The sequence below is a fragment of the Cibotium barometz genome, chromosome 25 (genome assembly GCF_041138505.1).
Source record: "Cibotium barometz isolate CiBa-2024 chromosome 25, ASM4113850v1, whole genome shotgun sequence".
Taxonomy (NCBI): Eukaryota; Viridiplantae; Streptophyta; class Polypodiopsida; order Cyatheales; family Cibotiaceae; genus Cibotium; species Cibotium barometz.
The window spans coordinates 13,199,825-13,216,848 of NC_141070.1; the positions used below are offsets into that span (position 1 = coordinate 13,199,825).

The following is a 17,024-nucleotide window of genomic DNA, read 5'->3' on the forward strand; positions in this document are numbered from 1 at the left end:
ATGATATAAAAAGTACAAAGGAACTAGCTTACACAAACATTGAAGCTGTCACACAACTAATTAACAACAATGTAGCATAACCATAAGATAGTTCATCACATGTGTTCACGAATATAGAGGAGGTGGAATAGAAGCCCTTGTGTAAAGTGTGGGTCACACCAAGTATAGATAAACGCATCTGCCATTACCAAGAAAAGTGCACACTATTTGATTGCCATGTAGAGACAGGTGGAACAAAGTCATCAAGATGACACTTAAATTAAACCAAGTATCCCATTGCTAAATGTACTACTCCTTAGATTCTCCACCTTTGATTTATTGAAATCCCAACTACTTCATCTATGCAAAGAAACCTAATAATACCTTACCATTTTTAAGGTTTTCCTATTACACCTCACACAAATTAATGAAAAAACATTTCTCCCTCGTTATCCGCCCCTATTCACTTTGATGATAAATGAATTTTGTTTGGTGAAATGACATGAATATAAATACCTCCTAATTGACTTTGCAAAGAGCATTCGCTATATTTGTTATCTATCTGGCAAATGGACAATACACAACATTTAGCACCTTCACTTACAATTTCTTTGTGTGGTAGGTGTAAACTTATGACCCCTCGCATTGTGAGAAAAGCATCAGCATCGGCCTTCTCCCCATTGCTTTGGTTACACAAAAAGATGCGAATTCCAATCCTCCACGGCTTGGGTTCACAACCCTGCCACAAACGGAGAAACTTCAAGGAGAAGCTACCCGAACTATCCTACAAACAATTAATCTTCAGTAGCTTTGATCACAAGGCTTCGCTCTCTTCGAATATATTCTAGTATCTCAAGTGACCCTTTCTGACGCGATTCTTTTGAGATAGTCTGGACAATTACCTGTCACATGTGGCGTAAGCTACATGGCATCTGATGCAAGTTGTGCTATGACATCTTCAAGTAGGCATCATTCTTCCTTGGGTGGTGGAAAATGATTCTCTCGTGGAAAGTATCAAACCAAATGAAGCACTCCAAATAAATAATGGCAAGTTGTCCTTCATGCCTCAAGATTTCTTAAATGGTTGGCAATTAATGGTACATCCTCTTTACATCAAGGTTTGATCCACTTTTTATTTGCAACTTGTCTGATTTCCCTAGAATGGATTTAGTCTCTCCTACCAATTGAAATGGGGGGGGTGTATGGATCCGACCACCTAAAAGGAGCCACCATGCCTCTTATCATGGAACAATCTCAAGTTGAAAGAGACTCGTCTTCCATGAGACACCTAGCTCTTCTGAGCCACACACACTATTCAGAATCCTCTAACTTCCCCAGTACTTGACTCACGCAAGGCTATGACTAAGGCTTTTGAACAAATATACAATTAAACTTTCAAAGAGTTCAGAAAATGACGGGGCCCAAATTCCTCAAAAACCAGACACTGAAACAAGTGGTTACCAGGCATGGCATCATATTTAGGCTTCGTCTTCCTACCAAGGTCATCTCTTGCAGCGGTGGCAACGGAAGCGAGTAATCTGTACCTACTGGAACTTTGTTATCTTTTTTGTCATATTGGTCAATATATCTAGATTAACATGGATATGTAACGATCCTGTATACGCTTGAAAAATGCAGCAATACTACAGCTTCCCATAGGAATTCTATTAACATTTAAAATCATTACCTTAGCCTTCAAAGAAAAAGCACAGCAAAGGCGAAAGACCCAAAAACTAACAGTAAATATCTTTGAATTGTGTACTATCAAGCGCATTTTAGAACACAGCCAGCAACTCTACTGTGCGACAGTTTAACAGGTCTTGCTGATTTAAGACAAATGTGCACCCACACAAATCAATGCCACACAGGATGTTTCCCCATGCAATCTCAGCAAGAACAATTTTCTTTTAAGTGAAGCTTTCCAATATCACATGTATGACTGTATCTCAATAATCCCTGTGCGGCAAAACCTACAAACACTGCTGGATCTTTACATCTTTTAAGCCTCGTTACTATTCCTTCCTGAAAACTGTCCATATTAACCCTAGCCAATATTCTACTATCTGAATGCAATGCTTCAGCTGAGGTTTCAAACGATGACCTCAGCCTAAAATCTTCACACGTGTTATGTACACTGAGCTGGTGATCGTCGTATTTATGGTCAAACATCTGTTTTGAATTTCCCTCCTTGCAATTAAACGTTACCTGATATCCAGCTTCCTCAATTGTCCACTCACTAGAACCATCTTCAAAAATGGATTGTTTTTGTTTAATATCACTACTGCTGCTCAAAACGAGCTGATCAAGCTCTGTTTTGAGTTTCTTCAGATGCTGACCAACACGAAAAGCTATAGCTTCATGAATCACAGCTTTCGAAATTTCACCTTCTTGAAACTTTGAGAAAAGGTCATCCATTTTTATTGGATCACCAACAAGCACCACAACCTAATACCAAAAAACATGCATTGACATGAAGAATACAACAAAAAAATAATTGTTTCTTAAAATAGCACCACCAGAACCTACTCTCTTTCTGATTGATGGAATTGTGCTTCCAATTGGCATGACTTCTTGCATCCCTGAATGAACGAAGGGAATAACTAATGGCACCTCCCCAGCATCAAGCACCAACCTAAAAAGTACACAACCAACAAAAATTTTACAGAACAAAGATTGCAAAGGCCTTCTATATCTATAGACTTTTAAAAATTGAAGTATTATATACACCTTCCAATTCCTCTTTTGGCACCCTGGATAGTCTTTCCTCCATCTCGAGAGCGACTCCCCTCAGGAAAAATGTGTATCCAATCACCTCTTTTTAATTTTTCTACTGCCATGTCAACACCCTGCCATAAACCTCAGGCAATCTTAACATCAATGAAATCTTATTTAAACCAAGCATGTACACAGCAACCCAGAGATGAAAGAAAAGAGAGTAAAAAGATAGAAGAGTGAGCAATACAGCTTCAATCGAGTGTGCACTCAACGTGCAAGAGCACAAAATAACATACATGAGTACATGTGCACAAGCACACACCACCACCTCAATAAACTAGCTTGTCACGCATCAAGCAGCGCAAGAAATATATGGAAAACGTGATAAGCCAACATCATTAGAAGTTGCTAAAAAACGAACAAGTGATGTTTGAATAAACACATTCAAGAGCCATGGATTAGAGACTCCCTTTCATATCCCAATGTGGGAGGCCATCTTGAAACTACCAAACTTTAAATAGTATCATCCAAGGGCCGAAGAGGAGGCCCCTTGTAGTGAAAAGTTTGATTGTACCACTGTCCACATTACTGTAAACTCTTAAACAAACCATGCCCACACAATAGTCTATCACTGTCTATGATAATTAAGTCTGCACAAGCCTTGCAAATTCACAGCTGAAACATATCTTTCCCCCTCTCCCAACGTTGCAATTGCCTTTATCCCCTGACATGCCCACCCAAGCTGTGTTTCGTCCCTGAAGGCGTATCTCTCTTGCATTGATGCCCCCTTCCCTACTAAGACACAATCAACAAATTTTGTCATTAATTTAATGCCTCTATTTAGTTCTAGGCATGCCTCAAAAGAACACTTGTACAAAGTCGTTCTGTAGAGTTTATTTGTGGTGAAAATTGGTGAGCTACTCATCCAAAGAATATATAAGGCTATGACTCTTAAGGTTCTAAAAAACACTATTTCGAAATTTATTTCATGCATTTTCCGTTTTCCACATTTCTAGTACCATGATACACGAGCTTAAACCACTAATAGGACAGGATAGCAGCTCATGCTTCACTAGAGAACCCTGCCCCCATACGTGCAGACTCAATGCCTCTTTTTGCATCTTATTCTGTTGATAGCAACATTGATACTTTTAACCTCAGCAGCTTGCTTCATGCTGCAGCTACAGGATTGAGCAGCCAAGGCCCAGTTTAACTTGTGCTCCAGTCTCTCATACAAATCCATTAGGGTTTATGAACACTAATAACTAGCAAGCTCCCATGTACATCCTCTGTATTTTGCCACTTCCCTGATAGCCTCCACATAAAGCCCTCAAATTTGTACAGCTTTCTCCACTGGTTGCAGATCCTCTACAAAAACCATGTCTTTTTTTCTGGAAAAAAAACCATGCTTTGTTTTTTCAAGCGGAAAAACCATGCTTTTTTACAACAACACACTTTCCAAAATAAGGAAAAAGGGCATTCACTTAAGCACATGAATATAAACTAGTTCAGACTCTCACAAAACTTGAAGATTTCTACATCATTGTAGGATTTGTAAACATGTTTGAATGTTCATATTCGATGTAGACAAATGAGGCAGACCGCACATCATTATTGTACTCAAGCTGTACATGACACATGACAGAAGGATAAAATGAAGCCAAACCTCCTCAACAGCACACAAGAATTGCCGTGGAGAAAATGATAAGGTAAGGTTATAGCAACATGCACCCGAGCCAATCTTTGGACCTCACCAAGAAGCACCTTGCCAATTCAACTGCACAGATGCTGCCTCTTTCAAGGCAGACTCAGCCATAATGAAGCCTAGCACTAAGGATCATAACAAATAGAAAGAATTATTACAACAAAAAGGGCATATGCACCACTAAGGATAAAAATAATTAACACAATATCAACTGGTTGCAACTTGGACGAAAACTTCACAATGTGAAATTTGCATGTCCGCGATGTACACTGGCAACGAGAAGACCAATGACGGATAGATGCAGGTGCAACAGGTCGAGGAGGTCTTCACAGTAGGCGACAGCTCTCCACGTTGATGGGCGGCGGCCACACTGCACTGGAACGAGCAACATTGACTGGCTTTGATACCATTGTTGGTAGCGCCGCAGACACAAGTCCTGGCTATGGTGGTTCAAAGTGCTCCATGACATGTGTTGTGCAGAGAGAGAGAGAGAGAGAGAGAGAGAGAGAGAGAGAAACAGTGTATTGCACAACTCAATGATCTGATTCGTATATTGATTCAGCACAATAGGTATAAAGGTTCAACACATGACGTCATTGCTTATGTCATACACAAATAAATATCTAGATATTATTCTAGCCATTCTAAGAGTGAGTTCACACACATAAACACACTTAAGGGGTGGTTACACACGTATACTTAGCCCTTTAGGGGCAGTTCACACAAGGACATATACGCCGGGGTACATGCACAAGATGGACACACATGAAGTTTCCAAAATCCCCGACAATCCTCTCTCTCTCTCTCTCCTCCCCACTAGTCGTGAGCTTGCTCTCTTACACTAGGCACACTTCACCCATCTTGCCAACAATTAGTATCAGAGCCCTTTGCTCCCATTGCCTAGCTGCAGCCGGTGGAGCGCCACCACACACAGCCCATCGCCGCCAACCAGATGGGTGGCACTAGTGTCAAGCTAACCACCACCACTGGTAGTCAGCCCAAGTCTGCCACTGTATTGGGCGGCACAATTGTAATGTGCACCACCACATCCGGCGTCACAGCTCTTCTCCGCCTCTGCCCAGTCTCGTGCAACGTTCCGCCTCCGCCAACTGTCTGCCTCTGAGACCGTTTCCGCCGCTCAGCCAACTGCCTAGCGGCTCTGAGATCGCTGCCACTGCTTCGCCCATAGCTCTGAGATAGCCTCTGCCCAAGCTCTGTCAAGTCTTCATTCAAAGCCTTCTTGCTTTGTCAAGTCATCATTGTAGGGGCTTCTTGCTGTGTGTCTTTGTGCTTTTGACAGAAAGAGAGAAGAAGTGGATCAACTCACACCGGCATCTTGCATCTTATTCACAAAGGTACATATACACTTTTTTTAACAAATTCAAAGCCTCTATGCTACATATTTGGGAATTCTTGTTCATAAGGGGAAGAGTGTGAAGTGAAAGCATCCATAGGCACTCTTGTACTTGTGCATATCATCTAGGCACTCATGTTCCTGTGCAACACTCCCGGAGTCTTGTGTTAGCTCACTCAAGTATACACCCTGTTTTAGGTATACTTTGGTGATCGCACCTTCAAACCCATCATATCCCGGTGCCTTGTGTGTGCACACTCCCGTACCTCTCACCTTCTCTTACTTTCCCAAGAGCTCACATCAAGGGGGGCTTTCCTATTCCTAGTATCTTCTCTTGCTTTGGGAAATCTTGTACTGTGAGGATGTCGCCAAGAGCAAATGTCACTGATCTTTCCGGGTTTGGTGGGTTCATGACAACTGAAGATCGACTTGATGGTCCCAACTACTCACTCTGGAGCTTCATGATGAAAAGTCTACTAATAGCCAAAGAGATAGGGAGATTATCACAGGGTAAGTGCCTCGTCTTGCAGCACCAATTCCTCGCACCTCCCCTACAGCATCAAGGGGGACTCAAACTGCGGCACAAGTGGTGTCAAGCATTTCAGCACCGCCACTGAAACCACTAAAAATAAAAGATAGTGGGATGCTCATGATGCTCAAAAAATGGCGACCTAATGTTCCTCACATCCGATCTTGCAACTTTGCAAGGGCTGCCTAGGTGGTCCTCGAGACCATGTTCCAGTCCCATAATGAAGCATGAGTCATGTACCTGATGCGGGAACTGGACAGCTTAACCATGAACGAGGGTGATTCCATCGCACATCACCTTACCAAAGTAGTAGACCTAAAAGAACAGCTATTGAATATAGATGAGGTAGTTGATAACAAAAAATTGGTCACCACTATTCTTAACTCCTTACCTGAGTCCTATCAGAGTTTCCATACTTCTTTGAATCTCTCTATGAGAGGAGGCGACAGTCCTATATCCTTTGAGGAGCTGGTTGGATCTTCTCAATGAGAAGCAGACAAGTAAGAACAGATTCAAGGGTGATGCAAGAAGAGGAGACCATACCTACTTCTCTAGGGACAAAGACAAAGTGGACTCATCACAAGGTGACACCGAAAAGAAGAAAGGAAAGTGTCATTACGGCATTACGCCACAATCCAGGACACTACTACATCGAAGAGTGTTGAAAGAGGCTTGCAAAACTGAGAGCCAATGAAGAAGACTCTACAAGCTCTCCTCAATGAACTTCCTAAAAAAGCCAATGAAAACAAGAAATGATTTCACCTCCCTAATATCTGTGGAATCGGCCATTCCAAGACCTTTTCGAACCTTATTTGCATCAATTCTCACTCCATCAATATAGATGATGAAACCCAAGTACAAGAGTTCCTGCTTGAAGAAATCACACTTTCGCATACAACTTCTCATCTGAGTATCTCTTAGACTCTAAGATGTTGTGTGCGCTATCGGGTATGTCATGCAAGAAGACAATTGTCATGTGCAAGATATGTGCACACTCATTCCAAGAGCTACTCTCTGGCAGGCAGCAAGAAAAGACAAACGATTTGAGCATGAGCCAGGCTCAATGGTGTGCAAGAAAACCCCGGAGTGGAATAGGAGCCTGTACAACTCTAGTAGCCCGGGTTGACGTGGCTGCTAACACACTAAGGGTGTGTTTTCAGGGAAAAACCCTTGCCCAACACATGGTGAAAAGTTCACGTGATCAGCTCTATTCACCTGAACTTCTAAACAAAAACAAGAGAAAGGTGAAGGGCTACCTGGAATCTCAACAAATTAGAAGCTGTAAAACAAACACACAATTAGAAGTTGCATATTAGAGACACACACACATAATGCAAAACTGAAACAAGAAAGCGATATGGGAAGGGAGAGGAGAGAACCTGCTAATTTCTGGAGCTACAGAGCGCCCCGATATGATATTCAAGTTGGGTGGAATATTTTGTTGGCCGACAGCAAGTCGGCCAGGTCTCTTGTACCAAGAGAGCCTATAAAAGGCTATGCCAAGGAAAAGTGTAGATCATTCAGCCTCCCATGGGCTGAGTCTTAGACTTAGGATCACAGTGGGTGTTTACCATCTTTTTGACGAGCAACCAAGGGCTAGCCAAGACTTGTACAGCTTTTTATACTATATGAATATACTAAAACTCAGCTCTCTCTCTCTCTCTTCTCTCCATCTCTCTTGCTTGTGTTTTGCATTAGGTTGTTCCAAGCTGAAAGAAGACTCCCAAATCTTCCACATGTGATATCTTTCCCTTCCTCACAACCTTTTCATTGAAAACCTTGTCCGGTCTCCAAATCCAACTCCAAATCTGCTAAGATCCATGCATCTATTCCATCATGTCCCCTATCCCTTCATGCCCTATCCCTGAACACTTTCTATGGTCTTCTTTTTCCGAGTATTGAGTCTGGCACTCTCACTCCACTCCATGGAGGATCATCCTCCCTTGGAACCGTTGCCTGAAAGCCTTTCTTGGTGTGCCCCGAGTAGCATCTCACTCACAAGACTGCCATTCCCCTTTGGTCTCGTGGAACACCACCAACCAACCTCCTACGAACTTCTTCCATGTCTTGTGTTCCTCTCCTTGGACTGTGCACCTTCATCTAGGACACCATCAATGTTTAGCCTTGTTGTGCCTATGCAGAAACAATGTTCCTTGGTCTCCACACCACCAAAAGATCAAGACTCGAGCGATGGTTTCATCCATGCACGATGCAATAAGGGTGGGTGGAACATGGGTAGCAACAATATCTCAGAACCAGCCTGAAGCTCTGATACCAATGTAACATGCGTTGCGGAAGTATGTTCATGATTAACGCTAAGCAAAGAAGATTAAAGTTAATCCTATGTTTAGCAAAGACACAAAAGAAAGGGAGAGATAGACCTAACCTACTAGGGAGAGATAGACCTAACCTACTGTATATTGCCAAAACATGTTATATATACAATGATCTTTTTTGGTGATTCACAGCTTCATGCTGCATGCCAAAGATCCCTACTGTTGCATGCACGGAAGCCTTGCTGTACTAATCCACAACCCTAAGCATACTTAAGAACATTGATGCTAGTTATCATATGATTAAGACACAAAGTAGAGAGAAGAAGGGAGATTAGGTATCAGGTTTTCTTTATTCATATGGTACAAAAAGGTGGCTTATGCTTGTACATGGCTGAGGCTTGTGGTCAACCCATAAGGGTTGACCCATATCCCTTCTACAAGAGTTCTACTGAATGCTAGATGATTTGTGATAGATGAACTTTTGAAATATAACTTGTGCTATGCTGAATATGATGAACTGCTTATATATGTGGGCAGGACAACAATCGGCGAGTTGTATAGTTGTCGGCATGCTGAAACAGTTCCAAAAATGCTAAACTAACATATAATGCTAGGCAATTGACATATTATGCTAGGCGGTTGGCAATGAATGCTCAATCTCCATAAAATGCCGACCGACTGGTCCTGGCTGCCTTCTGATGCTGGCCATCTGATGAAAGGAGGTGTCCAATGCTGTCGACAATGCCCAAATGCTATGATGATGATGATGTGCTGATGCTGAAAGGTTACGATGCTTGGCTACTCATGATCTTAATGATGATGTTGATGTGAGGCTAAATGCTTATCTAACCTATTGCACTAATTAAGGATTAAACCAATTCATGTTGAAGATTAGCCATGGCACGGACGTGCACGTGACATTCCCTTCTGCTAAACTTGATGACGGGGTGGAGGCTCTGTCATCCTTCCTCCTTGGACTTGTACTGGCTTTCAACTGCTACTGCTTACTGACTTTGACTGCTACTGACTTTGAATGATATTTTTGGTCTAAACACCTTCACTACTGATCTCCACTTTCCAAGTCTTTGATGAAGAACTGAGCATCTGTTCACTATTGTTCCCACGCCTGCTTTCCCTTAACCTTGACACAGTGGTGGGTCACCTTCTGGAACTGATTATGCCTCTTGCTAGGCCTTTGGAAATGATCTGAGAGCTTACTGAGGTACTGGGTCTGCATCCTCTAGCTTCGCCTGTGTTGCACACCACTCCATCTGCTACCCTATTGCATCCTTTTTGCTAGAGCTATGCACCTTCCTTGGGACATAGCTTAGTGGGCTAAGCCTGAATGCTCTAATACCAATGCTGCATGCACGGAAGCCTTGTTGTACTGATCCACAGCCCTAAGCATACTTAAGAACATTGATGCTAATTATCATATGATTAAGACACAGAGGAGAGAGAAGAAGAGAGATTAGGTGCCAGGTTTTCTTTATTCATATGGTACAATAAGGTGGCTTATGCTTGTACATAGCTAAGGCTTGTGGTCAGCCCATAAGGGTTGACCCATAGCCCTTCTACATGAGTTATACTGAATGCTAGATGATTTGTGATAGATGAACTTCTGAATATGACTTGTGTTATGCTGAATATGATGGACTGCTTATATATGTGGGTAGGACAGCAGTCGGCTAGCTGTATAGATGTCGGCCTGCTGAATCAGTCCCAAAAATGCTAAACTAACATATAATGCAGGTCAGTTAACATATGATGCTAAGCAGTTGACATATAATGCTAGGCGATTAGCAATGAATGTTGGATCTCCATAAAATGCTGGCCGACTGGTCATGGCTGCCTTCTGATGCTGGCCGGTTGATGATAGGAGGTATCCAATGCTGCCAACAATGCCCAGAGTTCTACTGAATGCTAGATGATTTGTGATAGATGAACTTCTGAAGGCATGACACTAAGGTACTCCATTAGGCTTGACATTGCCATCCTTCGCCTTTGACTGCCCACCCTTGCATCTTCCCTTCTTCTAAGCCGACTGCTGTGTCCCTAGAGTTTGAACTCTCTCGAGCCTCGAGTATATGCAATGCGTGCAAGAGCTCACAAGGTTAGTGTGCACGAACATCTCTGTACGAAACAACTTCAAGCCACCTAAAAAATGCTCTTCTTGCTCCAAAGCCTCAACGATCATATAAAGCATCAAAAGCAGCTTTCTAAAGAGGGTCACGTAATCGGTTACCTACTCACTCTATTGCTACAAGAATTTCTCCCATTGTTTTTGCAACCCATGCCAAGGATCCACAAGAATAAATTCCTTCAAGATCTCTCGATGGCAGTCATCTCACTTCTCCACCACATAGTGGTCCAAGTAATCTTCCCATCATAACAACGTAGCTCCAATTAACGTTATCCGAACAAGATGCAACTGAAAGCATCGGAATTACTCACCGCAACAAGAGCAGAGGACATCTCCCAAGTCCACTTTGACCTTCTTGGGTGGAGCGCACGCAGCAGTGTTTAGTACATGAACTGAGCTTAATCAGTTTTTGCGCATCTTCTCATTCAACTATGAAGGTTTATGCAACTTCAACAACTCACTCCTCTCTTGGCATGAGAGCTAAGTAATTGTTACGTACTTGGTGCTAATCCTTGAGATTAGTGGCCCAATCCAACAAGGTTAGAGGAGCCCTAGGATTAGGAGGAAAAAAGCCAGATGAGTCTGAACTTACGAATAATTTTAAAAGAAAGAAGAGAATCACCAAAAACAAAATTTTATTTTTATTTTTTTAAAAGCTTAATAGAGACACTCCAGAAAAAAATAATAATAACTTGCAAAAACATAACTAGATCACACAAGCCCACATACACACACACAAATTCTTTATTGAACCACAACAAAAGAATTTCTAACAAACAAGCTAAACAAGTTTTTAATGACTAATTAGCAAAACAAACTTTAAATGACTAACTCACTAAAACAAAACAAGTAAAGACAAGAATACAAAAAGTGCAAACTTTACCTCAAAGATTGTCCAATCATGAAGTATAAGATCATCAACTTCATCATGCATAGCATGGACTAGGTGCTACGACATCCCTACTCACGTCATCAACGCCCCAGAGTAGGTGTAGGTTTACATATATATAAAAATTGTCCTAACCAGGAGGACACAATTTTTATACAAAGACCAACGAGCTGAGTTTCTATCACTTCTCCAGAGGTGAAGGGCAGACTCAGCCATGATGAAGACTAGCTAATACAGGTGGCTAAGGTTATTATTTATAAAGTGTATTGGCTATTTATAACAGGATGGTTATTTATAGTGGCAATGAACACTAAATAAGTGAAGCATGGGTTATTATTGTCCTAACCTCACTATTGGTCAATGTTCAACCAAGACTCCGGCTACGTGTGTGGCAAAGCATAGATCGGCATGTCGAAGGACTGGCATGGATCTGTGGGAGTCAGACTAAGCTTAGCCTTTGGCTTGGGGTGCAAAGGTATGACTCCCAGAGATCCATGCCAATCCTTCGGCATGCCCATCTATGCTCTGCCACATGCATAGCCAGAGTCTTGGTTGAACACTAACCAATAGTGAGGTTATGACTTATATAGTACCCACTGCTGCTATAAATAACCATCCTGTTATAAATAGCCACTACACATGGATTTTTTAATAATAACCTTAGCCACCCATACTAGCCTCCTTTCTCCTAATCCTAGGGCTCCCCTAACCCTACCGGACTAGGCCACAAATCCCGAGGATAAGCACTAGGTACGTAACAGTAATAAATCCTTGTAACTGCAATGAACTCAGGATGGAGAACACATGCGTTGCAGGAACTGTCCCCCTGGGAATTGGAACACTGGCACCCATATCATGGACAACCAGATCGCCTTGTCTAGTGATCCAAATCATTTGCATTTAGCGGAGATTGGGGTGGGGGAAGGGGGCTTGGGCCCTACTCCGGAGCTACTCCGGATTAGGGTCTAATGATGAGAACCTAGTAGAGATTGGGGAAAGCTTCTTTGCGAACCTCTTTGCTTTTACCACCTTTTCATCATGTTTACAAATGAGCAGTAGCGCACCTGGGTCGAGACAGATCCTCACTTTCACTTGGCCTTGGCCTTGCTCGGGGCTTGGGGCACCTATTCATGGGGCTGGCCCCATGGGATGGTCAACCAGTAGAAAAACGGGATCAGCCAGCTACCAACCTGACCTACCCAACCTGCTGGTGGCCCTGGCTGACTCACAATGTTTCACACACCAGCCTTAAAACACGTCCAATAAGATCCCCCGGTGACATTCTTGAGACACACAGTAAAACTAAACTTCTTCCGCACCAAGTAAAGAAAGCTAAGATAGTGACTTTGTGTCTTTATCGCTTAGATCTTCATTGAACAAGGAAAAAAGTGACTAAATTGCAATTGGTGTTGAACAGACTGGCTGTTTCTTTTTTTTATTACACAAGCATCTTACACTACATACCTTCTGGTAAACACCAGCGCCGCGGGCAAGTGGAAGAACTTTAACACAACGAAAGAATGCAGAAGTTGCACGGTTGGCAAAGCACCTATCCGTTGCACAGAGTGTCCACCTGAGGCAATTGGCATGTAACAGCACATGTGGCGGTAACATAGCAGCTATGACAAGCGGATCATCCATTGATGCCACATGATTGCTCACCTGGAAAACAATAACAACACACTATGAGCTTGGGATTCAAGTTCAAAAGCTATAAATCAAGTAGTAATTTAAATATCAGCAAAAAACCTTAGGGCCCTTCAGTTCAGTAATCTTGCCTATCGGTTATTTAATTTACAAAAATAACCAGCTGTCATGTGCAAGACATGTGCATGCTTGTTCCAGGAGCTAATCTCTGATAGGCAGCAGGAAAAGACACAGGTTTTGGGCAGGAGCCAGGCACTTTGGTGCACAAGAGAACCCCGGAGTGAAACAAGAGCCTGTCAGCTGCAGCTACAGAGCTGGCCGACATGATATTCAGGTCGGGTTCAGGATGATGCTGGCCAACAGCAGGTCAGCCAGGTGTCATACGCCAGGAAGGGCTATAAAAGGGGCTCTCCTCATTGTTTAGAGTCATTCACTCCTCTAGGGAATTGGATCAGTAGATTAGAACTCTATGAGTCAAGACTTCCTTTTGATGAGGCAGCCTATGGCTGCAAGATCTTGTACAGCCTTTTGAACATTATGAATATACTGAATACTCAGCTCTCTCTCTCTCTCTCTCTCTCTCTCTCTCTTCCGTATGCGTTTTGCATCAAGCATGTTCCAGCATGGTCTTTAGGGCTCAAAGAAGACTCCCAGAGCTTCCGCATGTGACATTGGTGTCAGAGCTTCACGCTGATTCTAAGATATTGTTGCTGCCCATGCCCGCCCGCCCACCCACCCACCCACCCACCCATGAATGAAACCATCGCCCGTGTCTTGATCTTTTAGTGGTGTGGGGACCAGGCAACATTGTTTCAGCATCAGGCTTAGCAAGGCTAAACACTCATTCAGTCCCAAAAGAAGGTGCACAGTCCAAGGACAGGAACACAAGACATGGAAGAAGCTCCTAGGAGGTTGGTGGTGGTGTTCCACAAGACCCAAGGGGAATGGCAGTCCTGTGAGTCGGGTGCCACTTGGGGCACACCAAGAAAGGCTTTCAAGCAACGATTCCAAGGGAGGATCATTCTCCAAGGGGTGGAGTGAGAGTGCCAGACTCAATACTCAGGAAAAGAAGACCACAAAAAGTGTTCAGAGAGAAGGCATGAAGGGATAGGGAACAAGATGGAACAGATGCATAGATCCTCATTAGATTTGGAGTGGGTTTGGAGACTGGGTAAGGTTTTCAGCGAAAAGGTTGCTAAGAAGGGAAGGATGACATGTTTGGGACTCCGTGAATAGACAATGGGATGACAACAGTCATCCAAGAACTGAAATTGGAATCCCATCATCAAGTTTAGCAAAGGGGGATGTCATGTGCAAGACATGTGCATGCTCATTCCAAGAGCTAATCTCTGATAGGCAGCCAAAAAGACACAGGTTTTGGGCATAAGCCAAGCGCTTTGGCATGCAGGAGAACCCAGAGTGGAACAAGGGACTGTCAGCTACAGAGCTGGCTGACATGATATTTAGGTCGGGTTCAGGATGAAGCTGGCCGACAGTAGGTCGGCCACGTGTCATGCACCAAGAAGGGCTATGCTCATTGTTTAGAGTCATTCACTCCTCTAGGGAGTTGGATCAATAGATTAGGACTCTATGAGTCAAGACTTCCTTTTGATGAGGCCTATGGCTGCAAGATCTTGTACGACCTTTTGTACACTATGAATATACTGAATACTCAACTATCTCTCTCTCTCTCTCTCTTATGTATGCGTTTTGCATCAAGCATGTTCCAAGATGGTGTTTCAGGCTGAAAGAAGACTCCCATAGCTTCCAAATGTGACACCAACATTCTAGAACATACTTGGAGGCATACCCTTCATTCAAGGCTAAAAGAAAAGCCTCTAATGTGAAAGACACTCCTTAAAGACCCATGAAAAAGAGAGATATCGGTCTCTTGAGAGTACACAAAGGTTTCTATGAAAGAAAAGGAAAAGTTAATATCACAAGAAGAGAACTCCTGTGTCATGTCCTAGGAAACCTTGGTCCACTATTAACCAAAATCCGTCTTAGCTGAATAAGATTGGAGCATGGTTGCTAAACATAAATAATCTTGAAATGAAGATGTTACAATCAAGCAGCCAGGAGATGTGACAAACATATAAAGCCAGGGTGTGCCTTCTTCACTAAAGGGCTAATCTATACTGAGTCCCCAATTCCAAAGAATCCTCGTATTGTGCCTTCATAGTTATAAGATCTTTCCCCTGTATTTCAAGCATAGTGGACTCTTGCAATTTTTGAATTGTGCCTTTCTTTATCTTTGTCGTTATCCTTGGAGTTCTTGTCAAAACTCCCTTTCCCTTTCTTTTGTCGATTCTTCCCTTTCTCTCAAGCAACCAAAGCTCCATCAGAACCATCAATCTGCATAATGGAGGGGAGAACTTTCTCCCAAGTGATTGAGACAGGACGAGGAGAAGAAACAAAAGACTAAAAGAAAGCATCAAACCTCTCTGGAAGCTGGAGAGGAGCCGGATATCCTTGACACATACAGCAAGCTCATCTCGAAGATCTTTCATCTTCGTGATGAAAGCAGATAAAGATGGAAAGGCAAAAACTGACAAATTCATAAGCTGCTTTTCCAAAGCCAAAATCTGACCGAGAGACTTAATCTCATAAAGATCTGCAAGCGCCCTCCAAACTTCATGTGCAACATCTGCTGTACGCACATGAGAGAGAATAGAATCTTAATAATTCAACATTAGAAAGGAGAAAACACGATGATCGTTCGCTGCCCAAGCATCAATCTCTACTTGAGTCACACCAACGGTAGAAAGGGCAGGAGAGGTGGCATTGGCAGCTATAACAAGCCAATCCCAGAGATCCACTCCACGTAAGGCTGATTTCACCTTCACCTTCCATAAAGTATAGTTGGAGCCATCCAACTTTGCAGACTCAAAGAACATATGAAGAGCAACCGGGGCAGCCATCACAAAAACTCGAGCTCAATCTCAGAAGAAGAAAAAATGCACACCTCAGAAGCAAGAAGTGTCCTCCACAGGCCCTAAAACAGAGCAGGCCAACAGCTGTACAAGAGTCCCAAGGGTCAAAATCTGATGAAGATTGACCACAAATCTGCAATGGTGAAACACCTGGAAGGGGGCAGACTGACCAACAGCAGAACTGACAAAAAAACGCAAGAGAAAAGGTGCTGAAAACAGGGTAGAAACTGGGGCAACAGAGTAAACTCTGAACCTAGAGCTTTGATACCCAGAAAGAGTGCACAGAGCGGAAGCAAGATAAGCACTAGAGTGTACTGATCTGAGAAGTGCAACTCTGAGAGAGAGAGAGAGAACTGAAATGAAATGAAATGTTATATTAACGTCTTCAAAAGGCCATAATGACCTATGAGACCAAAAAGTTACATCATGGTGGATCTGATACAATGTCTGGATAAAAAACCAAAAAATGAAAAATAAAGATGATACTACTGGCACCTAGAAAATGAAACTGGAACTGGAAGGTAAACAGAAACCCTTATAGGGTGTGAATATAGTGAGGGGGGGGGGGGGGGGGGGTACGCTAGGTGAGTGGAGTACAGTGAGGGGATACAATATCATATGGGACGGGGGGGTACACTATGGAGGTGCCTCCATCTCATAATATGTGCCGCATCGGACGCTAGCGGATCTCCTCAATATCCTCTGTGGTCAACACCCTGACTGGGTGTCCCGCATGTCTCGCAAGAATAATCCGAATCCGCCGCTGCAACCTCCGTCTCTGCTGGGATGCCCTCCTCCGTAGTCGTGGGCGTCTCGACCACCCAAGCTCAATCGCACGATCAATCAGTGTACCG

At 43.1% G+C, this 17,024-nt stretch overlaps 1 protein-coding gene across 2 annotated transcripts in view; it reads right to left on the reverse strand.

Annotated features, from left to right (window-relative positions):
• Window positions 1–1,862: 1,862 nt before the first annotated feature.
• The window catches only part of LOC147624256 (Phospholipid/glycerol acyltransferase family protein), a 54,210-nt gene continuing 39,048 nt past the window's right edge, over window positions 1,863–17,024 (reverse strand). For both annotated transcript variants that reach the window (XM_086819222.1, XM_086819224.1), the window contains exons 4-7: window positions 13,055–13,252; window positions 2,707–2,825; window positions 2,506–2,611; window positions 1,863–2,424 (exon numbers count right to left, since the gene is read on the reverse strand). In XM_086819222.1, coding sequence (XP_086675348.1) covers window positions 1,867–2,424; window positions 2,506–2,611; window positions 2,707–2,825; window positions 13,055–13,252 — 981 coding nt within the window. In that variant the 3' untranslated portion in view covers window positions 1,863–1,866. The remainder of the gene's footprint in view (window positions 2,425–2,505; window positions 2,612–2,706; window positions 2,826–13,054; window positions 13,253–17,024) is intronic.